Here is a 26,469-nt window from a genome sequence, read left to right on the forward strand (position 1 = left end):
AACACCAATTATTGTATGACCCAATAAATATGCATAACACTTGAAGTGGTGAAAATTGTTGCACAATCCCACAAATAGGCAATACATTAAGGTTATTCCACAATCCCAGTTAGTCAATATTACATTAAAGAATACAATTATTGCGCTATCCAATAAATAAATATAACACTGGAGATAATTAAAGTTAAGCTAGCAGACAATTTCCTTATATGTGTATGGCGAGAATTATTGCACAACCCAGCAAACATAACATCTGCAGTAGTAAAGATTACTGCACAATACCATCAATACATATCACACTGGGGGTAGTAAATATCACAGTTCGGAAACAATGCATGACACGAAAGTACAAGATCTTTTAAAAACCTGTGACCTCTAGTAGCGATTGGATGGGCAGAATCCTTCTGGAAGAAGGCCACCAGCGACTGAGGGGAGCCAGAGGGTGAGCGATAGACACTCGCACCCAGGGCAAGTTACAGGTGACTACAGGGCAAGGTACAGGTGACTGTAAGGCAAGGTACAGGAGACTGCAGGGCAAGGTACAGGTTACTGTGACTACAGGGCAAGGTACAGGAGACTGCAGGGCAAGGTACAGGAGACTGCAGGGCAAGTTACAGGCGACTGTAGGGCAAGTTACAGGTGACTGCAGGGCAGGGTACAGGTGACTGCAGGGCAAGTTACAGGCGACTGCGGGGCAAGGTACAGGTGCCTGCAGGGCAGGGTACAGGAGACTGCAAGGCAAGGTACAGGAGACTGCAGGGCAAGTTACAGGTGACTGCAGGGCAAGGTACAGGTGACTGTGACTACAGGGCAAGGTACAGGAGACTGCAGGGCAAGGTACAGGTGACTGTGACTACAGGGCAAGGTACAGGAGACTGCAGGGCAAGGTACAGGAGACTGCAGGGCAAGGTACAGGAGACTGCAGGGCAAGTTACAGGTGACTGCAGGGCAAGGTACAGGAGACTGCAGGGCAAGGTACAGGTGACTGTGACTACAGGGCAAGGTACAGGAGACTGCAGGGCAAGGTACAGGAGACTGCAGGGCAAGTTACAAGTGACTGCAGGGCAAGGTACAGGTGACTGCAGGGCAAGTTACAGGTGACTGCAGATCTTTTAGAGATTGACCCAGCAAGAGAACCAATGTGTGTGCAGCTGGAATCCATTTAGGGCAAACTACCCATGTGCCACCTTACCTTCTGCTGAAACACACCTGGGAAGCTCCCGAGAGTCTACTGGGTCCTAGTGTCCTACTGGTTACACTAAAATCTTTAATAATGTGACGGACCAAGTAGTCGTGTTCTGTTTGCGAAAATTGGGGTTTCTTTTTAAATTGTCAGGATTTGACAGTTTTTCACATATAGTGTTTGACCCAGGTCTAGTACACAGAAACAGTATGATAAACACGGTGGTTAAATGTACATATGGGTGCATTTCCATGTAAAATATAGTAAGGCTCTTGCCTCTGTTGCACACTCACCTCTAGATGAGAGCAGGAAAACAGCCAGGAAGTTGAGGATGAAGATTACCATGTTGGGCCGGACGTCCTCATGCCAAGATAAAAGATTTGAGCAGGTATGAGAAGTACAATCAAAGCTAGTACAGGTTTTGGTTGTGCGATGGCTCATCTAAGGGTAGGGGCCTACTGGAGAGTTGTATGAAGGGTTGAGATAGGAGGTAAGATTGCGCTTGTAAAAAGAACACTACACAGTATGCTTTGTGCTGACATTCACACCAGTCAATCTGAACGCTGCACTTGTTACACACTCTGTGCTTAGTTAGCGTGTGCATGCAGTTATAAAATATTCAAATTGATCTATTGTAGATAATTTCAGGACATATTTGAACATATGTTACAGCTGCAGTTTAATACATGGTGGGTCAGAAAATGTATTTGTTTATTCACTGACTCGGCTCAGAAAGTTTTGGAACCGATGCATTATGTTAGGATGCATGTCGCCTGTGTGTTGTGTGTGTCCTGCATGTTGTGTGTGTGGTGTGTGCCCTGTGTGTTGTGTGTGTCCTGCGTGTTGTGTGTGTGGTGTGTGCCCTGTGTGTTATGTGTGCCCTGTGTGTTATGTGTGTCCTGCGTGTTGTGTGTGATGTGTGCCCTGTGTGTTATGTGTGTCCTGCATGTTGTGTGTGCAGCGCGTCTTGTGTGTTGTGTGTGCCCTGTGTGTACGTAGTGCATTGTGATAAAGGCGTGCACAGGGCCCCGCCTATCTCACAAACAGCCCACAGCTTCTGCCCGGCACATCAACCTGACATTAATCTGATCAGACATTTTTAATAAAGTGAAGAGCTACAGCTGCAGATGACACATGTATACTTGGTGAAACTGTTCTATTGCAGTCCAACATAACAGTGAGTCAGCATTCATGTAAAAAACCATTTGGAAAAATTAAGCCATAATAGATTGTAGAATTGGGTCAGATAAAGTGAGACTGTAGGATTGGGTCAGATAAAATTAGATTGTAGGATTGGCTCAGGTAAAATTAGATTGTAGGATTGGCTCAGGTAAAAATAGATTGTGGGATTGGGTCAGAAGAAATTAGATTGTAGGATTGGGTCAGATAAAATTAGATTGTAGGATTGGCTCAGGAGAGATTAGATTGTGGGATTGGGTCAGAAAAAATTAGATTGTAGGATTGGGTCAAATAGGATTAGGATTGTAGGATTGGGTCAAATAAGATTAGATATTGTAGGATTGGATCAGAGGATCAAGTCGGATAAAATTAGATTATAGGATTGGGTCAGATAATATTAGATTGTAGGATTTCTTAGATAAAATTAGATACTGTGGGATTAGCCCAGATAAGATTAGATATTGTAGGATTGGGTCAGACAGTATTAGATTGTAGGATTGGGTCAGATAAAATTAGATTGTAGGATTGGCTCAGATAGGATTAGATATTGTATGATTGGCTCAGATAGGATTAAATATTGTATGATTGGCTCAGATAGGATTAGATTGTAGGACTGGGTCAGATAAAATTAGATATTGTAAGACTGGCTCAGATAAGATTAGATATTGTATGATTGGCTCAGATAGGATTAGATTGTAGGGTTGGCTCAGATAGGATTAGATATTGTATGATTGGCTCAGATAGGATTAGATATTGTATGATTGGCTCAGATAGGATTAGATTGTAGGATTGGCTCAGATAGGATTTGATTGTAGGACTGGGTCAGACTAGGTAGGTAGGATTGGGTCAGTTGCTGACAACAATGTATAAAATGCGCTCTTTCTGTGAGTCTGATGTCGGATAGCCTGAGAGGCAGAACGTCAGAGGACCACGCTTGGGCAACCCTCACACTGAGCAGGTTTTACTGCACATGACCTTTACCTGAGATGATCCAGAGACTGTTCTACAGCAAGCTGCAGTGCACTGGGATGGCCTGGCTAGGACTCTGATTTGGGGATTTGGTTATATGGGCCAAAAGTTTATTTTCTCTCTCTGTGACCTTGAGTCTATTTATTTTCTCCACTTCTTTTCCAGATTTGGAATGCCCATTTGCAACTGCTAGGATTGTAGTATCCCTAATGTCACTTGTGCATGGCACACACTAGCGGATGCATCCCCCTGCTGCTGTTTTATCACTGGAGGTCCCAGCCAGCCTTGCAGCTGCTGCAGCAGAGGGCTGGGCAGAGAGCCCATGTGATTGAGCAGAATGGGCCTCTGACGGGACGTGTGCTGGAGCAGGGTTCATCCCGAAAGCTGTGCCCTGCCCACCCCGGGGCACGCTGTAGCCCGTTAGGCATTGCGTCATGTGACGCACAGCCACAGCCCATGCTGATTCGCTCCGTATTCAATCCCAGCCACTCCCCAGGCAGTGCTAGTGAACGGCTAGTATTACTGCTGGATTTCCTTGTTCAAATCAAAATCAAGTCAAAATGCATTTACATCGCATCGGACTGGCAGCCCATCCAGGGTGTATTCCTGCCTCTTTCCCACTGTATGCTAGGATAGGTTCCAGCCCCCCCCACCCCCAAATTCTACCAGTTGATAGGCAATCTCTGGCAAAACAGAGACAGAGACAACCAATCAACTATTAGCTAGAAAGAAAACCTTGGGCTGGATTTCAGTAACGCTGTCGCGGGGTGAATCACTGCTCTCTATATGAAAGCGCTAAGAGAGTGCACCACTTCTTATTCTTAGTACATTACAACTTGTTCCTGTAAATTTTCCTATTCATTTAAGCCACTTAAAGAAATTAGGAAATCAAACCGTTATTCAGCAATATTAAGTGCGTTGTTCAGCAACAAGTAATAGAACAGCTTTTGAGACAGCTCACTTTTTTTACCCTGGCAAAAAACTGCGATAAAACAGTTACACAATTACACAAATAATTTCTTGGAGATCAAACAATAATCTTTTTTTAATATATGGCCAATTTTAAACCAGACAAGCAGTAAGTCCTGAGGACGGGGAACAGGGAAACACAGCCCAGACACAAGGTCGGGATTTCCCCTCCATCCTGCAATGAGTAATACATTTCTCTCACTTACTCAAAATGGCTGCTGAATTTTGCCTCCGAAAACCACAGCTTGTTCCCAGGTGGAGGCGGCCAGCCGTTCAGCAACGACGTGATGAATCAAAATCACGCAGGGTCCAGGACCAGCAGGTTCATCAGAGATGCTCCTTTCCTGGCAACCTTAAGCAGGCCAACTTCTCTCCACCGACCGCTACGGCTCACACCGCGGCTGAAGTCCACTTCCTTGTGCCAAGGTTAACAAATTAACTTCCCAATGCGCAAGCGGAGAGCAGTATCAGTGAGGGCGATTTCCCTGGTGCACTTCACACCTGCTTTGCATGGGTTTCCATATGATGTCACAAACCTTTGGGGGGGGCGGGGCCATCAGCCACAGGAGCCGTGTGGGGCCGCTGGGAGCGATGGACCGGCCAGGGAGCGGCGACCTGTGACCTTTTGGCCGCCCCGCTGATTTCCACTCCAGTGGGTGTTCACGCGGAAACGGAATCGACCGGGTTCGCGCAGGGCGTTCGCGCTGAAACGGATCGACCGGGTTCTGCACGCTTATTTCAGGAGTCTCAGAAACCACCCTTCCTCATCCTCCCCTGAAATTCCTGGACCGGGGGTGAAAAGACCAGCGTTGGGTTTTCCAAAGCGCAGAGGGTACTTCGGTCTTTTTCGTTTCGACGGATATCGACGGTGAAACGTTTCTTAGGCAATCAGTGTTTTCCAAACAAGAGCCTTCTGACTTATCAAGTATCAGATCACCTCCCCCCACCCCCCACCCCCAAAGACCTGGGACAGCGGTGTCCATTATAGCCACAGCCTTCTGATATTCAACTGCGTCGTTCTTTAAATAAACACAAAATCCTTCGAAAATCGATCATGACACATGACACCCCACACACAGACCTCCTCCTATGTCACTCAAATCTTTATTAGTGATTTTACTTCTTTTTCTTTTTTTTTTTGCAAACGAGCAGTTATTTAGACTCATTCTGACCCATTTTACAGTGCTAGAAGTGCACGGTTAGAATGGAAGTTAACCTTTACAGAAGAGCACAAAGTTGAGTTGAACATAGGCCAGAGCACAGTTTTATGAGAATGAAGTTTTTTTTTTTTTTTTTGGAGACAGTCCTGAGAGGTCCCATTAAAAAAATCTTTTTTTAGGCATTTCACATTTTTTCTTTTTTCAGTCATCAGAGTTCTTGGATTATTACAGGATAGTATGTGATATTTCAGAATGTATGGTTTTTTCTTAAATGTCAAAATTATATGATATATGGCAAAACATATCCATTATTGTCGTTTTCAGACATGCAATTGAATGCATAAATATTTTCTTTATATATATAATTTTACAATCTATTCACATGTGAATATTAGCATATGTGAAACTGTCAATAATTGATATTTTTTTTATATATGCAGTATACTTTGATGTGTTTAGATGACCATACATTGGATGTCGTATGTTTTCATTTTGGAAAAGTGCAGGGTAACAATCACAGAAGCGCGCCGAGCAGTAGCACACACAAAAAAATACAATATATTTCACAGCCAGCCTGGAAGAACAGGCTAGCTGGATGAGGTTGGATCAGAGATAAGGTACCAAACAATTTCAATCTAATTCAAACCGCAGTACAAAACCTGGCACATTGACATTCACATGTTTTCGAACTGTTATGGGCTCCTTAAAGCATCTTTCCAACAGTGTGTTTCCGGTGAGTTGCGTTACGTGAACAAATTTAGTTTGTGTTAATTAAATTTGTCATTTTAAATCAAGCTCTGGGTGTCTCTAAAGCAATGGCTAGTATCTACAAAATCTTTGCAGTACATTGTGAAAGACATATTAAATGCACATCAAAGTGTATGTATATTCAAGCATGTATCTGTTCAACTGTTTTCACTTCAGGTCTTAAATTGTTTTTAAAAATTCTAGAAAAGACACTTTAAGCAGTGGTTAACACTTCCCTATGATTCTATATTAACAGTTACGAAAAAACACACATCCTCTACTCCTCTACAGAGTAAAAAATAAAAGTCAGATAATTGCTGAATTGAGGGGAGCCCCCTGGTGGCAGGGAGGCAGAGGTGCAGAGAGACGATGCGTTTGGCAGGGGGCACACTGTTCAGCCAGATGGTGGATGGTTACTAGTGGGCAGTGCCCATGGGCGAGGTCTTGGGAAAGGGTCCGGAAGCACTTCATTGGAGGGGCAGGAGGGGGCGGAGGGGGTTCGCCTAGCTGGAAAACAAAAGACAGCACAATGACTGAGCCTGGCACCGCGCTGAGGTCACAGGCAGAGAAAGGAACACAAGATGGCCCCCAGCGATCTGTTTTCGGAGTCTCGCTGCACCGCCAGTGCCCACTTGCTGCGTTTCCACGGAGAACAGCCTGATCTGATCCGACTGGCCGCTGATCCAGACCCGAGCGGGACCAGAGGCTCCCCTCCCTCTCCCACCCTTAACTCACAGGCTTGTTGGACACCACAGTCAGCCACGCAGGGCCCAGACACAACTCAGGAAGCGACAGCTCTGAATCAGCGCTTATCCCCTTCCAGTTATCCGAGGGAACGCGCAAGAGAAGACTCGGAAATTCTATACATAACTCAAAATATGAGGCAGTTTAAATGATCATTTCCAATGACAACCCTAATTTATATCTACAGCTATTGATGGGCTAAATGAACAGTGGTGGTATCAACCAATAAGACCAAAACCAACCCTATATCAGATTTCAAATTAAATGCTTACTAGATATTACTCATAATATTTTGTATTAACCTTAATTATATTATTAAACAGCATATTGCAAAAAACAATAGAACTCCCAGGGTCACCTTGACAGAAATAATGTGAAAAAGAGGAATACGGGGGACTGTTTTTAATCAAGCACCCGTCAGCCTTTGTTTGACTGAAAGCAAACCGTGCAGCATGTCAATCAGTCGTTTAGGTCTCTGCAAACCAAGCAGGTCTGAATCTCGCAGAGTAAAATACTGTGAGATCCTTCGTATGGATAATAAACATGTTTAAAATTAAAATATAATGCACTATTTTAATACAAAATATAATAAACATGCATGGAATCGCAACCAGCTGATTCACTGTTGAAATGAAATTATGGCTGGTTTTAATATTTATTCCCACACAAAATTTTCCTTATTAATTAAACTGAATTCAGTATCACTATGATACTCTATAGCTGTATAATCCTGTAGCACCACCTTGTGGTTGTGCAATATAGTGTTAAAAAACACCATTACCTTGAAAGTGTGTGAAGAGGCAAAAATCCTGCCAGGTAGACTACTCATCTTCTTCATCCTGTGGAAATGAAAGAACCAGTTATCACCATATCAATCTCATCAAACAAGTGGAGGAAGAGACATATTAGGATGATGATGAGATGATGTTTTGGTACTCGTAAATATCAAGACATCTCTGCTGAAAAGCGAAGTTCATTCCCAATTTGCAATGCTCCTTTTGAAAATGTTGGTTCCACAAAGGTTACACAAAATTCACACGAAGGAAAAAACGATAATACCTACTAAAAGCATATGACAACACCTAAGCCAAATTCAAGACTGGAGAAAAAATGTGTTTCATTCAGATCACTGGGATAGGCGGAGCATGCTCGTGGGGATTTATTAAGGAGGAACGGGGGGGGGGGGACTTTCGGCAGGAGAAGCCAATAAGGAGAATATTCGGCAGGCTAAAGGCCACTTGGATCCCGTGCCCACCAACTGCCGCTTTCCAAACATTCAACCTTCAGGTACACAGGATAACAACAGGTGGGTGTGATTTGGCGGCTACCTCTGCATCTGCTCCCTCCTCTTCTTCCTCCTAGGAGGAGTTTGAGAGCGAGAAAGAGAGAGAAAGATTGAGAGAGAGAGAGAGAGAGAGAGAGAGCGATTTTGGCATCAGAGTCGTAGGCATCAGTGTGAGGGAAAGTGTGGAGTTCGGATGAAACAGGCAGAAATAGAGTAGGGATTAAAATGGCTAGAAACAGAAAGAGCTGCCGCACCAGAAGGCAGAAATGGGGGTGGGGGGGACGGGGACCAGGGTGGGCGGGGGTGCAGTCAGTGTGGAAGGTGTCAGATGGAGGCTCTGCCCTCTCCATTGAACAGACTAACTTCTGTACTGGGGCACACAAGGCCCCCCATGTCATTTGGGGGGGGGGGGCAGACCCCAGCAGTGTCAGGGGCCACTGTGATCCAAACGCGGCAGGGACAGACCACTAGGGAACACTGGGCCTGGTCCCTCTCCTAGCCCCACCAATTGATCATATTTAGTTTCAAATGGGCCCTTCTGCACTAGAACTGCTAAAATGGGCTCTGTACCAACCTACAGAGAGGAGCTCCCTAACGGTGTCACCCCATGGGGCACTTACAGGCCAGGTTCCTCAGCTTAGCTTGTTTGACACAGAGGGATTTTGGGTAATGGCACAACAGGAAGTAAGGACACTCTGGGACACCAAACGATAAAAAACCCAAAACGGGCCCACACTCCCACGGCAGACAGAAGGGGAAAAAGAAGTATGCCAACACATGCCATCCCAGCAACCAAAAAAACATCACTCCGGTGTCAGACATGGCCCAAATCGTTTGTTACTTCCTGCAAACGCGGATAACCAGGAGGCTCCTGTGCTTGTGTTTACAATGACCTCTTACGGTTCCGCCACACACAAGTTAGCACGTTGCGCCATTCACCATATAAACACACAAGAAAAAACCCTGTTATGCTCGTTTTATAACAACCACATCACAACACCCCACAGGTAGGAGATACTAGGGGGCTAAAACAGATGGCAGTAAAAAAAATTAAAAAATAAGAACAGATTCACAAATCCACACCACGCCGCTCATGTGGTTTTGATTGGTAAAAACCACATGTTCCCGCCAGGGAACCAGGTACACTCAACCGATCACACCATGCTACGGTTGGCAGGATGGGGAGCTACAAGACCAGTATACCTCAGTTACTGGGGCCTCCTCTTCTTCCTACAGGAGTTGGGAGGATATCAGTGTTTTTGTTCAAACGAACGGTCCGAAAAAGGAACGACAGGAACACAACGCTCGTTTCAGACTGCACGCCTACCAGGTTACGATGCAGCACGAGATGGAGGGGCAGGTTAAGGGGTTTGCACTTTTGTGAAGGGTCATGCACTAGACCACTAGAAAACTACATGGGTGGGATGGGGTGGGGGGTACGAGTCATGCGGTCCAGAAAAGAGGGGGCGTTAGGCTGAAATGGACACAGGACGTCGCCAATGGCGGCCACACTAAAACAGGAAGCTACCTCACTCTGCGGCTCCTCTGGCTCCTGGGACAGGGGAGAGAATGAGCACAGATCACCATGGAGACCAGGTGGTGAAATGGGGGTGGGGGAGTTGGAATAATGCAGAGCAAAACAAAGTGCAAAGCACAACAGTTCCAGTAAGATCCATCCAATACCTGCACATCCATGTTCATTTTCATAACACCCAACTGTAGGGGCAACAATCAGTGTGGTTCAGGCACAAACAGTGCCTTCCTCTGAGGTTTGAACCCGCATCTCGGCTGACAGATCTGTGCCCCGCCCCCCAATGACATCACGCCAGCATGTGCGGGTTGACAGCTGCGGCTGGAGGACTGATTCCTGATCAGGCGTTTTGGTTGGCTACCCAGTGCACGGCGTACCCTTTTGGGCGTAGCCCCGGGACACTCGGCAGAGAGCCGGTGCAGTAAAACGAGGACACCCCGTGCCAGTGGGGCGGGACTCCAACGGGTTCACGTGGGGCCACGCCCACATCACCTGCACCAGGTAACACTGAGCCGTAATGTCTGACCCGCCGTAAAAAAAACGCAATGACTGGAGGAGGGGGCAGAGAAACAGAGAGAGAGAGAAGGGCTGTGGAGACGGAGGAAAAAGAAGGGGGGATAGAGAAGCAGGAAGGACAGAAAAGTAAACAAGAGGATCTATCTACCTCAAGCTCTCGCAGTTCTTCTTCGTCCTGGAAAGAAGAACAGAGTCAACAGCAGCGGGCGAAGCGGAGGGGCAGGAGGAGCATATATTTGGGGAATGTCGCATTTGGGGAAGTTGCGCTTGGGGAAAGTCGTTTTGGGGGAAAGTCGCTTTTGGGGAAAGTCGCGTTTGGGGAATGTCGTATTGGGGAAAACTGCATTTGGGGAAAGTCACATTTGGGGCAGGTTGTGTTTGGGGAAGGTCGTGTTCGGGAAATGTCGCGTTTCAGGAAAGCTGCGTTTGGGGAAAGTGGCATTTGGGGAATGTTACGTTCGGGTAAAGTCATATTTCAGGGAAAGTCGCGTTAGGGGGAGTGTCTCGTTTGGGGAATGTCGCGTTTGGGGAAAGTCACGTTGGGGGAAAACTGCGTTTGATGAATGTTGCGTTTGTGGAAAGCTGCGTTTGATGAATGTTACGTTTGGGGAAAGTCGCGTTTGGAGAATGTTACATTCGGGGAAAGTCGCGTTTGGAGAATGTTAAATTCGGGGAAAGTCGCGTTTGGGGAAAGTTACATTCGGAGAAAGTTGCATTTGGGGCAAGTCACGTTTGGGGAATGTTACATTCGGGGAAAGTTACGTTTGGGGAATTTTGCGCATGGAAAAAGTTGCGTATGGGGAAAGTTGGGAGTTTAAGGAAGGGAGGCAAGTGCAGAGGGAAATGGAAGAAGAAAGTTAAAAAGGAAAGAGAGATGGAGTGAGTATGGGCTGGAGGAAGGAAAGACCGCGTGCAGTCCAGGCCCTCTGGGTACAGAGACACAGAGTCCTTCCCAGAAACTACTGCAAAAACACACAGCGGCTAGGAGAAAATCAGAGATGGAGGGGTAAGATCACTGAAATCACTGTGTGAATTCACTGAAATCACAAGGTGAGTTCACAGAATTCACACAGCGAGGTTACCTCAGAGATTATCAAATCCTCTTCCTCCTGGAAAAACCACATAAAGAGACGTATGCTGAGGGCGAGGTCCTTCTCAGCTTACAAGTCTCAAGCAAACACGCCTCCAGGTCACTCCGTTTTAATTAGTGTTTATGCCACCCATTTTCGGAGATAACAGGCCCCATTCATAAAGCTTTGGAGCCTCCGTCAGCAAGCCCCCTGTCCCAGAGGGACTGTGGCAACAGGAGGGAATCCTCATCTCCTGCCAAAACTATGATCTCTCTTTACAGAAGCAGGTAGCAAAACACACGTGACCTGAATGTGTGTTTAGCAGACCTGGGTCACATACGCATTTGTTTTGGATTCAAATAATTTTCTATGCTCTATTGATCTTGCCTGGTGTAATTGAGCCTGCCAATATGAACAGAAGGCAGAGTATTTCATCGGTTCCAATACACCAGAAATCATAGAAAAGTATTTGAATCCAAAACAAATACATATTTGACCCAGGTCTGGTATTTAGGAATAACCATAAAACATTAGTACTAGCACACAAAGAGTAAATGCTTTTCATAATCTCTCCCCGCATCACTCAGAAGAAATGCATCGGTTTTCATGAATTCACCACGTCAAATGCAAGACCACACAAAATGTCAAAGCAAATAGACACATTTTTCCAACATCTTTCCATTTTGTGTTCAAGTATTCGATTTTCCGAACAAAAAAAAACAGCATCACTCACAAAAACCTTACAGGAAACAGAAGTAGAGAAATCACAATGCAAGTCACCCATTCACAAACAGTTGCTTCCATAAATGAACACAATAAACACATTTTTCATTTTCATCTTAAATCCACTCGCATCACTGCACCAAGAGCCCTCAACCCCGGTCCTGGAGAGCCACAAGGTACGCTGGATTTTTGTTTTTCCACCTTGAAACTGGCAACCAATTCAGCCAAGGAACCAAGTGAGGTAATGAGCTAATTAAGTGCCAAGTAAGGACATAAAGCAGCAGGCCTTGCAGCTCTGAGGGGGGAGAGAGTTTGGGGAACCCTTCTCAAAACTGCAAACCTGGGACAAAGAGGGGGCGGGGGCGGGGGCGGGGGGGGGGGTGGTTAGTGCAGGAAACATTCCTCATTCTCTGAGGACACCTGACACAAGCATGACATACGAGGGGGTTGGGGGTGCAGGCAGGCTTCTCAACCAGGCACTTTCACACAAAGAGAAAGAATGAAGAGTGGTCCACAGCAGCATGAAAACAAACCATTTAAACTGGGTATACCTCAGAACCGGCCTGATCCTCCTCCTAAAACAGCGAAATCAACGATCAGCTGCAGCTCTTATTGCACAGTTTAACTTGTTTAACTTTAACAGTTTGAATTTATACCTGAAGTCCAATCATTCAAATACTATTTCTGCATTATGTATTTTTGAATTCATTCACATAACTCTTACCTCACACATTCCGCATGCTACTGAGTCAGCTGTATTTATATTTACAGTATGTTGTGTATGTTGCTCAATCACAACCACCCCTGGGATCTGAACCCATAACCTGTCTAGCTCATTTTTTTAAATTCCAAATCATTCTAGTCTGATCTGTCCTTTTATTTATTTGAAACTGGCTTCCCATATTTTAAATGGAGAGTCATATTTTAAATCTAAGGATGAGGACACTCCTGAAAGCTTGTAGTCAGCTATCAGTTTACTTCACTCTGCAAACGACTGGCTGAACAGCAGTTTCAGCTGGTACAAGCAGACTGCAGGTGCCCAGTTCACCAGAGGAGGCGCTGTTGGGTGACGCACAGGGAATACTTCTGCTTCCCATGGCAACAGAAGGCTGGTGCTACAGTCAGATACAGCACTCCAGAGACCCTGCTATATGCTTGTCTTTCCTCAATCTGATATTGTTGTGTATCTAAACCCCCGTAAGACACAAATCATAATTAAAATCAATCTACCTCAGAAACTGGCTGCTCATCTTCCTCCTAAAACAACAGATATCAACGATTAGTATGTTATCTTCTGTCAAATGTGCAGCGAATTGATGCATTCTGGAAAAGGAGATCTCACTCAACTTCTTGACAGACATTTTTGATATTACCTTAATAATGTTTTATAGAAAGTTTTACAGAACTAAATGCATTACAATATTTCAATCATGTCATACATATAGTGATATATTTATGAATAAATATATTAATTATTTATATTTACTGTTTTTACATTTTACTAAGCCTCAAACCCCAACATAAGAGTGCGGAACTACATAGTTTATTTCCTTTGTCCTCCATCACAACGTTTTTGAATTGAACAGATTAACCCTGCTTACTGTTAAACAGACCTAGACATTTTATTCTTCTTCTTATTACTATTATTATTATTATTATCATTTAAAATGAACAGATTAACCCTGCTCACTGTTAAACAGAACTGAACATTTTCATCTTCTTCTTCTTCTTATTATTATTATTATTATTATTATTACTATTATTATTATCCCTTTATCCTTTATATTTGATTGGCAATAATCAGCCTCTGTTGCTCCTGTTATACTTGTGGATTCCACTGTAGTGTCCTGAGGGGCAGTAAGGGCATTAGCGATTAGTAACAGTTCAGCCCCTGACTGCGCAGTATGCACAGGGGGGAGGAGCATGCACAGCACAGGGCTATAGCAGTGAGGTGTATTCAGCGGGGGGGGGGGTGGTGGGATTTATGATCATGTTTACCTATGTTTACCAGGGAGGGGAGGGGGAGGGGGGGAGGGCAGTCGGGATAGTCGAACACGTGGTTGTCGCCAGAGGTGAAATGGCGGGTAAAGAAATTGCAGCACAGCACTCTACCTGGGCCTCTTGCTCTTCTACATCCTCCTCTTCCTCTCCTTCCTGTCCAGGATGGAAAAAAACTGTTAGAAATGCAGGTGTAACTCATTTAATCTTCATGAACACTAATTATGTTATGATACTATGAATAATAGTAATAATTATTATTGCAATTGCAGTACTATTAGGATTACTGTGGTGTAATGTTTTTATTATTTTTTATTATTTTATTTTAGTATTTTAACTGCGTTTAAGTAAAACAAGTTAAATATTATGCTTGTGTGTTTAACTTAGGCACAATTAGCATTTAATGAGCACATTAGCTCATCATCCTCCTGAATATTTTTGAATTTGACATCAAATTTCAGGATTTCAAATGTGTTTAATATTATTCCTGTGTGTTCAATATGTGAATAAGTTGCATTGAAATGACAGCTATATTGACTACTGAGTAGTTTGCATGAAGACCCCATGTGCTGGAGGGATCCAGGAATGGTTGGCAAAGGGTGGCATTACTGAAGACAACTGCCTTACCTCTCCCTCTTCCTCGCCAGCTTCCTTCCTCTGCAAAAGACAAGACAAACGGTCAGAGCCTAAACCAGGCTTTGCACATGAAAAATTCACAGGGCGCTAGACAAACATCTTCTCACACAGGTGACCAGGACCATGAAAGGAAGCAACATCACCCACAGGTCAGCCAAGTTCAGTCACAATCTATCTGGATGACCTCGCCAAAAGAAAAAAAAAAAAACAGTGGTACAACATAGGAATACAGAACGCAACGTCAACACACTGACCAAAAGGAAACCATGGTTTCATGACCAGGGCATGCTGGGGTCAGCATTTTTAAACCACTCTGAAATGACATCACAGCTACACAACAAACCAAGGGGGAGGTGATTAAATGTCCCAAATAACTGCATGTTCAAATGGACATGACCAGGGCTGCATGGTGTTAGTCACAGGAGATGGAGACAGTCATGTTTTTTTAGGGAAATAATGTTGAGGAGGTGGAGGTGGAGGTGGAGGGAGGCGGCACATTAAAGGGATGAAGAACAAGGTTGCAAGTGGACACGGATTTCAAACGCATCCATTGGGGCGGAATTACAGTCTCCTCTTCGGCTTCCTCTGCGTCTTCCTCCAACTCTGCGCCGTCCGCCAACTCCGCGTCTTCCTCCTCCTCTCCCGCCACCTCCTCCCCTCCTTCCTCCGCGGCTTCCTCTCCAGCTAGCTCCTCAGACTCGCCATTCTCCACCCCGTTACACTCCTCCTGCTTCGGGAGGAAACGTGAAAATGGCTGCCTTCAAAAGCGATAGAAATGCAGCCGCGCGCTCATCGGCACATTGCACACGAAGGAGGACGAAAGCCACCATCACCTCAGCCGGCCCTCAAACACCGTGGAGCATCAGCTTCCACTCAACAAACACCGTGGAGCATCCAGCTTCCACTCAACAAACACCGTGGAGCATCCAGCTTCCACTCAACAAACACCGTGGAGCATTCAGCTTCCACTCAACAAAACGTGAGCATTCAGCTTCCACTCAACAAACACCGTGGAGCATTCAGCTTCCACTCAACAAACACCGTGGAGCATTCAGCTTCCACTCAACAAACACCGTGGAGCATTCAGCTTCCACTCAACAAACACCGTGGAGCATTCAGCTTCCACTCAACAAACACGTGGAGCATTCAGCTTCCACTCAACAAACACGTGGAGCATTCAGCTTCCACTCAACAAACACCGTGGAGCATTCAGCTTCCACTCAACAAACACCGTGGAGCATTCAGCTTCCACTCAACAAACACCGTGGAGCATTCAGCTTCCACTCAACAAACACCGTGGAGCATTCAGCTTCCACTCAACAAACACCGTGGAGCATCAGCTTCCACTCAACAAACACGTGGAGCATTCAGCTTCCACTCAACAAACACGTGGAGCATTCAGCTTCCACTCAACAAACACCGTGGAGCATTCAGCTTCCACTCAACAAACATGTGTGGACAGAGAAAATCCCACACGGGGCCCTTTTAACATCCAATAAACCGGCTGCGGTCACTGTGACCGCAAAGACAGGGCGAGAGGCCAAACCGATCTCTGACCGGTTCATCTGCTAAAGGCCGTTTGCCAACGACCGACAGGTTCCACGTGCAGAACTGGGGGGGGACACTGCCCCGGGCTATATGGGCTACACTGGCTAGTGCAGCGGACCGGGCCCCGTTCCCAAAGCGGGCTCGCTGGGTGCCTACAGACTGCCCTGTCTGCCTTGGGCTCGGCCAAAGCCATAAATACACGCATGGACAGGAATGCGGAGATCTTTTCCCATATATTTTCAAAACACAGAAAAGCCTTTGGTTCTCAAGACCGCTCGTGCATGAGCACGTGGTCTCAAAGGTCATTAGAGGTGACAGGGCCGGGTGCTCCACGCATAATCATATCCAGAAATTTGCCAGTGGTTTCTGGGTAAGGTCTTAAGTCTCCAGCATTGCTACTGCTGATTCCAGGACTGCTGTCAGCGACAGCTGTTTTAGCGGGTGACTTTTGTTAATAAGGTCACTGCAGCAAGAAGACACAAAATAGTTTCGTGTTATAAATTTGCAGAGTCAATTAAAACATAAAGAGTAGGCATGTAGGCAACTGATGTTTCTTTGGACGCAGACCACTGGTCAATTTTCAACACTTATACAGTAGCTTTGATGCTTGCAAGCTAGTTTAGGTGTGCATCAGCACAGGGTAATACAGTGCTCCAGACATTTTTCACACTATATCATGACAGCCGTCAACCAGCTAGCACTGCTGTTGTGGTGTCACAACAAAAATTTATCTTTTGCAATATTTATCTGCAGGCAGGCAATAATGCTCTGAAAGACTGACTGACGGTCAGAAAGTGAAGCGATTAAAAAATAATTTCAGATTTATTAGGAATACCCCGACATCCCTCCATTTACACCAGTGGGGGTATGCATACTCCACGTTGGGACTTATTGCTCAAAAGTAATGAGAGGAACCTGGAGTTATCACCATTTGACAACCATACATTGAAAAACGGACTAAGCAATAGCTTGTTTCTTTAACAAAGTTAAAAAAACTGAAAATAAACAGAGCAATGGATTTGTGCTTCTGAAAAGTCACGGGTCGCGCAGAAGTCACCTACGCGCCCCTTACAGGTGCGCGTGGAATTGAATGTGGCGTTCCCCGCGTTCACGTACAGTTTTAGCAACCAGCCCGCAGGTTTAAAAACGTGGATTGCCACACAGGCCCACGCCATGTGATCTGAAGCACGTAACCGAGGAAACAGGTGCCGGACGGTTCGGCCAAATGAACTCTCGGCCAACCCATAATGACCTTCGAGCAACTCCGGCGGGACGGGAGACGAGACGTCTTTTGGAACGGCCGTGAAAATGGCACAGGAGCACCAGGGCCAAAATGGCCGCCGCGTTTTGGCAGTAATAATACGTCCTGGCGTCAATATCGGCTTTAACTGACGCTGAACATTCAATCTCAATCGGAACGCCTCAATGAAAGACAGCACTGTGCATTTCCACAATCTGCATCATTTTCCCCCTTCCCCCACTGTTTTGTTTGGGTTTTTTTTTTTTTTAACTCAGCACCTGTAAAAAAGATCCACTGTTCCATCAGTCAACTTTGCTGCAAAATACATTTAGCCATACAACAGGAAGAGCTATACACCACAAGGTCAATGCACAGTTTGAAACTGTAAAAAAAAACGACATGCTTTATTCAAATTTAAAAAACCAAAAAAAAAAATACTTACCCCTGGATGTGACAATAAATAAAAAAGCATAATGAAATACACACTCATCAAGGCATGTGCATGTCCGTGTTATGGGAAGACAACACTGGAATTCACAAATTCACGCTGAACCAGAAAAGACCAAGCAAATAGTCACAGAGAAACCAAACCAGATGGAAAAAGACCATGCGATGGAAAGGGTGTTAGTAAACCTTCTGAAACACGGGCGACTGTGCACCGCTCAGGGAACATGGCAGGGAGGGACGGAACAGGAGAGATGGAAAAAATGAAACGGAGAGGAAAAGAGAGGGAGAATGTGAGAGGACGTTAGAAGGGGGATATTACTGGCGTGTCCTCCGGCTCCTGGTCTGGATCCGTCCCATTCTGAAGGGGGACCTGTTCGGCCTGCAGGGCCTCCTGCACCGAGAGAATCAGCAACTTTAACTTCCACTGCCCGACAGGCGCCGGACCAGGCAGCAGACGCGCCCGGGGCGAACTCAGAGACATCGCCCGCGGCGGCCTCCGCTCGTCACCACGGAAACTCCACAATTCAGGGCAGCTTCATTACCCCTGTACACTACTCACAGGCTCTGCTTTCAGTTACATATGATGTCCGTTTCCCCTAAAGATGAGGCTCTGCAATAGTTTCATATATTTTTACTATTATTTACTATAATTTTTGTATTTTTACTCTCTGCAGCTGAGGCATTCTGTGCATTCTGTCAATGCACATACCTGCAACCTAGCATTTATATTACCCACAGGCCACACACAGTACTACAGGAGAGCCAGAGACTATTTTACACTCGACAGGCCACACAGTGTAACAGGAGAGATTTCACCAATCAAAGAAGAGGCATCTCTCTAACTGACAAAAACTGATGTTGTGTGGGTGCCGGACACATCGGAGGGAGGAGCTAAAAGTAGCAGTCAACAGCAGAACCCGGCCAATCACAGACCAGCCTACCTGGCGGTAGACAGCTAACTGCATCAGGCCACTGTGGACTCCTGGCCACAGGTGGCTAGTATCCTAGCCAAAACTGGAACCTTGTGACTGCAGGGCCCAGTCTGAGCGTGCGGCCAGAGGATTTACTAAAACTGAGCCAATCGAGAGCATCGTCTGATGCCTAGTCTTGATGACTTCAGGCAATCAATGTCAAAACTAATATGCAGTTAAAACACTGTTAATATCCACTGATATTTAGCATCTACAATTACACAAGACAATCACCAAGGCTGGTGTGGTATTATACATCTTAAACATGTTATTTACACATTTCCCAATGACAAAACATGTGGCATTAACTCTATGTGAGTGGATATTTTGTGTGTGTGTTGGTTTGCATTTCCTTTGTTTGAATTTTTACCTTGCCTTTTGCTTTTGCTACTTTGCTTTTTGTCTTTGGGAATTTTCAGACTGCATGGCAAAAACATAAACCTTTGTGAAGAAAAGGGCAAATAGAAGAACTAACCTTTGACCCAGGTGGAGGTGGTAGACCCAGGAAGGCATAGACCTGATTGTCCTCCTTGGCATCAAAGAATGTTTCGTAGTCCTGTAATTTAAAAACAAGAGGATTATATAGGACAATACACTGTGTCATTTTATTCTTTGTCATCTCTTCAAGGTGTAGCCTTCACTCAAGACCACACCAAGGCCTCCATTGTACAGAAAAATACAACTCTACCATCCCATAAGGCCATCTAAAACTGCCTACGCTAAATGTATAAAATACATCCAAACCATAGGTTGAAAATTGTTCTGACTGCGCTCAGTAAACATGGAAACACTTGCCTAATATGGATAAAAATGGACTTAACGTTTACCCGTCACCAAGCCCAATTAAACCCAAGGGTTTATTTTACAGTAACAAATGCTTAGTTTTCCTCTGCTTTACTTGGCAGGCTGACAGAATTTAAATTCAGAAATTGCTTCAAACTGCAACTGCTGGACCGCAACACACACTGCAACCGTGAGGATTATCTGTTCGTTTTATGCATACTTCTGTACAGTTCTGTTTTGTACAGATAATGTTGTTCTGGCCTCAGCAGTATTTGCCCCTTCCTGATTTCCTCTATTATCGCATCTTTGTCACATTGTGTGGCTTTAGATCTTTAGACAAAATATAATATTAGACAAAGGGAACCCGAGTAATTAAAATTTTAAATTATTATTTTGTTTATTTAATGCAAAAAATGATCAAACACCCATATCACTCGTGTGAAAAAGTAACTGACCCCTTCGACTGAACTGGTTGCACCACCTTTAGCAGCAGTAACTCCAACCAAAGGCTACCTGTAATTTGATAACAATCTTTCTCAGTAGAGGAATTTTAGATCACTCTTTTTTGCAGAACTGCTTTAATTCAGACAAATTGGTAGGTTTTCGAGCATGAACTGTTCGTGTCTGGTCCTGCCACAGCATCTCTACTGGGTTCAAGTCAGGACCTTGACAAAGCCACTCCAAAACTTTAATTTTATTTCTTTTCAGCCATTCAAATGAGGACCTGCTTTTGTGTATTGGGTCACTGTCCTGCTGGTACAAAGCTAAATTCATGGATCCTTCATTAATGGTAAGTCATCCAGGTCCTGAGGCAGAAAAGTAGCCCCACACCATCACACTACCACAACGCTTGACTGCTGGTGTGATGTTCTTAAAGTGAAATGCTGTATTTGCTGATGTAACATCAGGCATACATATTTGTACCCATGTTATCCAAAAAGTTACACTTTCGACTCCTTTGTCTTTAGAACATTATTGTAAAAGGCTTGGGGATCATCCAGGTGCATTTTTTAAAAATGTGAGACAAGCATTGACGTTTATCTTACCACTCTCCCTTTTTTGCATAGTCTCTTATTGAGGAGTCATGAACACAGACTTTTGCCGAGGCTAAAGAGGCCTGTAGTTCATTGGATATTCTTCTGGGAACTTTTGTGACTTCCTGGATGAGTTGTTGTGCCCTCTGAGAAATTTTGGCAGGTCAGTCACTCCTGGGAAGACTCACCACTGTTCCAAGTGTTCTCCATTTGCAGATAATTGCTCTCACTGTGGTTTGGTGGAGTCCCAGAGCCTTAGAAATGGCTTTGTAACCCTTTCCAGATTGATATAATTCAACAAATTTTTCCCCATCTCCTTTGGAATTTTCTTTAATCGTGGTATAGTTTCCTCGCAGAAACTTTGTGGTGAATACTTCACTCTGATGGTAAGGTTCAATATCAGTGAGGTTTAGGTTCAACTGGGCTGGTTGCAATCAAGCCTGGCTATCAATTAAATTTGGTTAATTTGTTGATTGAGTAACCAGGGGGCAATTACTTTTTCACATGACTGATATGGGCATTTTTTAACTTTTTTCACTAAATAAATGTAATAATACTTTAAAACTCAGTAATGTCCCCTGTTGCCAGCTCGGGAGAGAGAAGGCTACCACAGTCCTCCTCTGAAACACGTGCTGCCCAGCCAGATGCTTCTTTTCACACCGCAGCCGCAAGCCACGCACGTGCAGAGCAGGGGCGGAGGAGACCCAATCACACGCAGACAGAGCTAGCCACGGGCACCCGGACAGCCAGCAAGAGTCGCTCCAGCAATTAACGCTGCTACATCTCTACCGACTACTGCTACGGGAGCGTAACTCAAATTTAACAAGTGAAAGCAGCGAAGGGGGCGTTCGCGGCGGCCGCTCTGCTCACACCGCAGTAGCCCTCCTCGTTGAAGATCTGCGGCGGGAGCGGAATGCCGTTGGTGGGCTTCTTCTCGCCGGGCACGTTCTCCCTCATCCACATGCGGTTCTCCTCGCTGCAGGCGATGTCCAGCGGCGTGTACTCGATCTTCAGAGCCTCCAGGAACCCCACCACATCCTGCTGCTTCTTCTTGATCTGGGGGGGTGAGGGGGGGGGAGGGGAGGCGGGAGGGGCACGTGAGAAAGACACTCTATACCAGGGGTCCCCCGACCCTGGTCCCGGAAAGAGCCACACCATCTGCTTTTTTTCGGCTATTCAAAACCACTCATTGAGACCCACGAAACCAGCAAGTGAGTTAGCAAGTGTGATCAACTACTATATCTGAGTAATTAAATGTCCAGTAGCAATTACACCCAAAAGACCCTGAGGACCCTTTCAGTGCGCCAGTCCAATGCTGACCAAACGAAGGCCTTAAGGTCTTCTTTATTTACCCACCTCATCAGCAAGCAGGACTGCCATCTTAAAAAGTTAGTAAAGAGTACTTGTATTTAATCATTTAGAACATCTTTGTTGATTCAGGCATGTTTCAATTAATTGTCCACGCGCTGTGTTGGTATTGCTTAAATGAGCATTTTTTCAAAATATACAGCATTGTACATTTGGCATTCACTGAAAATTAACACAAAAACATGCAGCAAGAATGCATGCATGCAAAGAAATAATCAATTAAGCAAAAAAGCAACAGTTAATTAACAAAGTTAATGACAAAGTGTTCTGTCGTTGGTTTGATGAGGCAACCAGCCTTAGAAAACTAGTCCAGTATCAAGTATAGCCTGAAATTTTAATCCGAGTAATGGGTTGCCACGCAACATTAAGTATACTTGTTTCTGACACTAAAACACTAATCTAGTCACTAATTTTTTAACAAGATGAGTATACACACTGGAGGGTAGTGATCATGTATTTCACCTATAGAATTACAAAACGAGCTAAAGTGTATAATATGCATGGCGTACTGCTTTCCTGAAACCCGTTTGTTGACAGCAAGTTGTTCTGAGAAATATAGTAGCATTTGCCAACTTTACACTCTATACGTGTTTTGCGCTGTTAGAACATATGTCACCATCAGCCCGTGTTAACCTCAATTATTACCTGTGATTAGTATTTCGAAATGGTGCAGAGGACGTTTAAAATATTCTGTAGTTATGCCGATCTCCATATAAACTACAGGTTAACCCAAAGAGGTTCTGGAAGGTTCTGCTGGTAAGGTGCCTGCGGCTCCTCAACAGAGTGCTGTCGCAGGTTTGGAATGTGATCTCAACCACGGGCCGGAGAGATATATAAGGAAACTCAAACACAACCCCGCTATGCTAACTCAGCTCGAGTCGTACAAATTACAGTAACCAACGCTGACGACGCATACTATAAATGTTCAAAAACATTATAACCTGTTTAAGAAATGTTGCTACTACAAATATCGAGTCTAATACTGAACCATTTATTATTGTTTAGAGTTTAACTGTCGCTTAAATAAATAGATCCAGCGTTGAACTTTACTGTTTGTAATTACATTTAAACATCATACATCTATTACAAAGTAGGCCTATTTGAGGGGAAGAGAACAGAGCCCGTTCATTTTGTAGATAGGTAAATCCAGAATTTCACCCGAACGGTGCAGTGTTCTAAGCCAACAACACAGCCTGCAAACAAAAAAGTTAAGATTGGAGGCTAGGTGTAATAGCGACTAACCCAAGCAAAGTTCATTTTATGGGGAAAAAATAACGAATTTTATATTTGCTTACCGCAGTAGATCCAGAGGAAGAAGCTAAATATACTTTAATAACCATTTTCAACTTTGTAAATTTTCTGAATGTGACTGAGGTTCTTAAAGACAGACTGTCTCCCCCGAAGAGAACACCGAGTGGGTCTCAGCGGACAGCGACCACACCATGCTGGCTATTTCCATCCAGAAACCTCCACTTCAAAGCGGGATTGGTGGGTTTGTTTTGGGAGTTCGGCAGGGAAAGGGTGATTGGCAACTTCTGCTGTCCGTCGTCCCGGATCAAGCGAAGTTAGTTTGTAGCTCTTGTAAAGTGCTTATATGGACTGAGATGACTGGTCAACAGACACAATCTTCTCCTGGCTGCTAAAGAAGACACATGTAGTTTAGGTAGTTAAACGTCTTGCGTTGATTAAAATGAATGCAAGCCAACCAAGACATCACATACGTGACTACGTTTGGCTAACTACTCGAAGTCAAGACGTTTATCGGCGACAAACCTTTGTTGCAACATATGAAGGACAATATTCTCACGTTTCTGTTAAGGGAAGGCGCCACTGGCGAAATGGGGGGAAATTCTTTTGTCCTATCAGAATGAAAGTGTTGCCTGTTAAGTATACACTAAAATACAAGACATATTCTATTCTGGTTTTTCTTTTTTTTTGATTGATAAGGTAAGCAAATTAGGTAGGCTATTACGTCCTTAAATATGCGCAAATTTTTGTATTATGCCAATCACGTTTTGGACGAAGTCAGTTGTTTTTCTTGTTGGTATTATTTATAAGTTAGTTATTTATTGATATTACTGTATTGCAATACTATCTTTTTGGAAATTTAATATAAGCAGTTCAAACATTAAATTGAAATGTGTTTGCTTGTCTCAGAAACTGTTTGAGATTGCTAAACACTAAATAAAATACTATCAAATACTTGTCAGGTTCATTGTGGGCAAAAATGTATTTCACAAACAGTGCAGTTACATGAAACGGCCACAAGATGTCAGGATAAGATAAAAAAATTAACTACATACTTATACATGGCTGGTACCATTGATATTAGCTCATGCTTGTTCAACTATATTCCGCTTGAAAAATGGATAAATCTGTATAATATGATTACATTGTGTACAGGGTATGAGATGAGTTTGAGTGGAATTTACTGAAAGCTTCAATCAAAAAACATCTATATATCGCAATATATTTGCCCAAATGATGATGGATACCAAATGTTGACACCTAAAATCAACAATAAATTTGTGTAGCAGCCCATGCAAATTTAATCTTAGCACAAAAATGATTAATTTTCCCATTCTATTACTTTGCAACTATTTTCTGGCAAAATTAAACTGTTGTGCCAGGGGGCCTACAGTTGCATCTGAGTCAGAGGGCCTACAGTAGCATCTGTGTCAGAGGGCCTACAGTTGCATCTGAGCCAGGGGGCCTACAGTAGCATCTGAGTCAGAGGGCCTACAGTAGCATCTGTGCCAGAGGGCCTACAGTAGCATCTGAGCCAGATGGCCTACAGTAGCATCTGAGTCAGAGGGCCTACAGTAGCATCTGAGTCAGAGGGCCTACAGTAGCATCTGAGCCAGGTGGCCTACAGTAGCATCTGAGTCAGAGGGCCTACAGTAGCATCTGTGCCAGATGGCCTACAGTTGCATCTGAGCCAGGGGGCCTACAGTAGCATCTGAGTCAGAGGGCCTACAGTAGCATCTGTGTCAGAGGGCCTACAGTAGCATATGAGTCAGAGGGCCTACAGTAGCATCTGAGTCAGAGGGCCTACAGTAGTATATGTGTCAGAGGGCCTACAGTTGCATCTGAGCCAGGGGGCCTACAGTAGCATCTGAGTCAGAGGGCCTACAGTAGCATCTGTGTCAGAGGGCCTACAGTAGCATATGAGTCAGAGGGCCTACAGTAGCATCTGAGCCAGAGGGCCTACAGTTGCATCTGTGTCAGAGGGCCTACAGTAGCATCTGTGTCAGAGGGCCTACAGTAGCATCTGTGTCAGAGGGCCTACAGTAGCATATGAGCCAGAGGGCCTACAGTAGCATATGAGCCAGAGGTCCTACAGTAGCATCTGTGTCAGAGGGCCTACAGTAGCATTTGGCATCTCCAAACCCACCCGATAATATATGCAAGCATGCTCATCTGTGGCCCCTGCTTGGGAGAGTGAAGGCAATCTGGAGTTCTCCTCAAAAACATGTGGCAAGGCAGAGGAGACCCAATCATATGTGAAACAGAGAGTGAGACACGAGCACCCAGACCAGTCGTTCGAACCATGAACTATGTTACATTTGAATGAACTATGAACTGTGTTGTAGCTATGTTCCTGTGGGTCAGCTGGCCCTGGTTTGCACTGGCACGGGTTGGATTTTGTACTGTGGTGCCCCATCATGCACTGCAAACAGTGCTTTTACTGAGTGAGCCACCCAGTAGCCCCTTCTGTCATGTAATTCTTTCATGAGAGGAAGGATTAGTTTTCCATGCCACAGGTCACAGGAGGACTAGCAACAAGCGCAGGAGAGGAGCGTCTCTGTTGAAGTCTGGTGACCTCTGGGTGCCTAGCGCGTTGCTAGGAGGGATAAATTAATAAATGAATCCACTGGAAGTTTTGCAGGGATGAAGACATGTTTATCCCACCATTGTGGTGTCCAATTGTTGAGAAAGGGCTTTGCCACATTGGCTTTGTACTGTTTTGATGCACAACACCTGCATTCTTACATATTACATAAGTAAATATAGTTATAGCATTCCTGTTTATGGACTACTATTGACCTCATCTTGTATCTCTAGATGTATCATGTTTTTTTGTTTTTTTAAGAAGGTGCTGCTCTTGTTTCAAATGGTGTGATTATCATGAATTATCATGTGACTGAGTCACATGACTCATAATTATGTGACTCTTTCGCATAGTTTTTTTGTTTTTTAGCCTTATGGATATTTTCTCTGAAGCTTTACCGCATAGTATTGTGCACGTTTCAGTCCATAGTGCAAGGCCATCTCTGAGTTTCACTTTTATGCAACACAATTATATGCTTACTTTTTATAATGTAAGTCATCAACAGAATTAAACAGATGCCTCATGAATCTGGAAAG

At 44.5% G+C, this 26,469-nt stretch overlaps 1 protein-coding gene across 50 annotated transcripts; it reads right to left on the reverse strand.

The window, feature by feature from the left end:
- Positions 1-5,382: 5,382 nt before the first annotated feature.
- sh3bgr (SH3 domain binding glutamate-rich protein) lies at positions 5,383-23,757 on the reverse strand. Of its 50 annotated transcripts, none has more exons than XM_064302754.1 (16): positions 23,397-23,750; positions 21,604-21,789; positions 19,392-19,472; positions 18,265-18,336; positions 15,276-15,437; positions 14,702-14,731; positions 14,189-14,230; positions 13,307-13,333; positions 12,628-12,651; positions 11,366-11,392; positions 10,432-10,458; positions 9,765-9,788; positions 9,440-9,466; positions 8,280-8,309; positions 7,733-7,790; positions 5,383-6,714 (listed from the first exon to the last, which is right to left on the reverse strand). In XM_064302754.1, the coding sequence occupies exons 1-15, from the start codon at positions 23,439-23,441 to the stop codon at positions 7,773-7,775; spliced, it is 822 nt and encodes a 273-aa protein (XP_064158824.1). In that variant the 5' UTR covers positions 23,442-23,750; the 3' UTR covers positions 5,383-6,714; positions 7,733-7,772. The 50 variants fall into 50 exon arrangements, with proteins under 50 accessions (XP_064158824.1, XP_064158823.1, XP_064158833.1 ...); XM_064302753.1 differs by having other exon boundaries at positions 15,276-15,440; positions 23,397-23,746; XM_064302763.1 differs by lacking the exon at positions 18,265-18,336 and having other exon boundaries at positions 15,276-15,440; positions 23,397-23,757.
- Positions 23,758-26,469: the final 2,712 nt, after the last annotated feature.

This window comes from Anguilla rostrata, chromosome 12 (assembly GCF_018555375.3).
Source record: "Anguilla rostrata isolate EN2019 chromosome 12, ASM1855537v3, whole genome shotgun sequence".
NCBI lineage: Eukaryota > Metazoa > Chordata > Actinopteri > Anguilliformes > Anguillidae > Anguilla > Anguilla rostrata.

Bases quoted from the DNA above. Each gene is read 5' to 3' on its own strand.
- sh3bgr (XM_064302753.1), bottom strand. From the start codon at position 23,441: ATGGTTATTAAAGTATATTTAGCTTCTTCCTCTGGATCTACTGCG. The intron at 19,473-21,603 runs GTGAGCAGAGCG...TTTAAATTACAG, and splicing joins ACGAGGAGGGCTACTGCGGT to GACTACGAAACATTCTTTGA. The intron at 9,467-9,764 runs GTAGCTTCCTGT...CAACTCCTGTAG, and splicing joins CAGAGGAGCCGCAGAGTGAG to GAAGAAGAGGAGGCCCCAGT.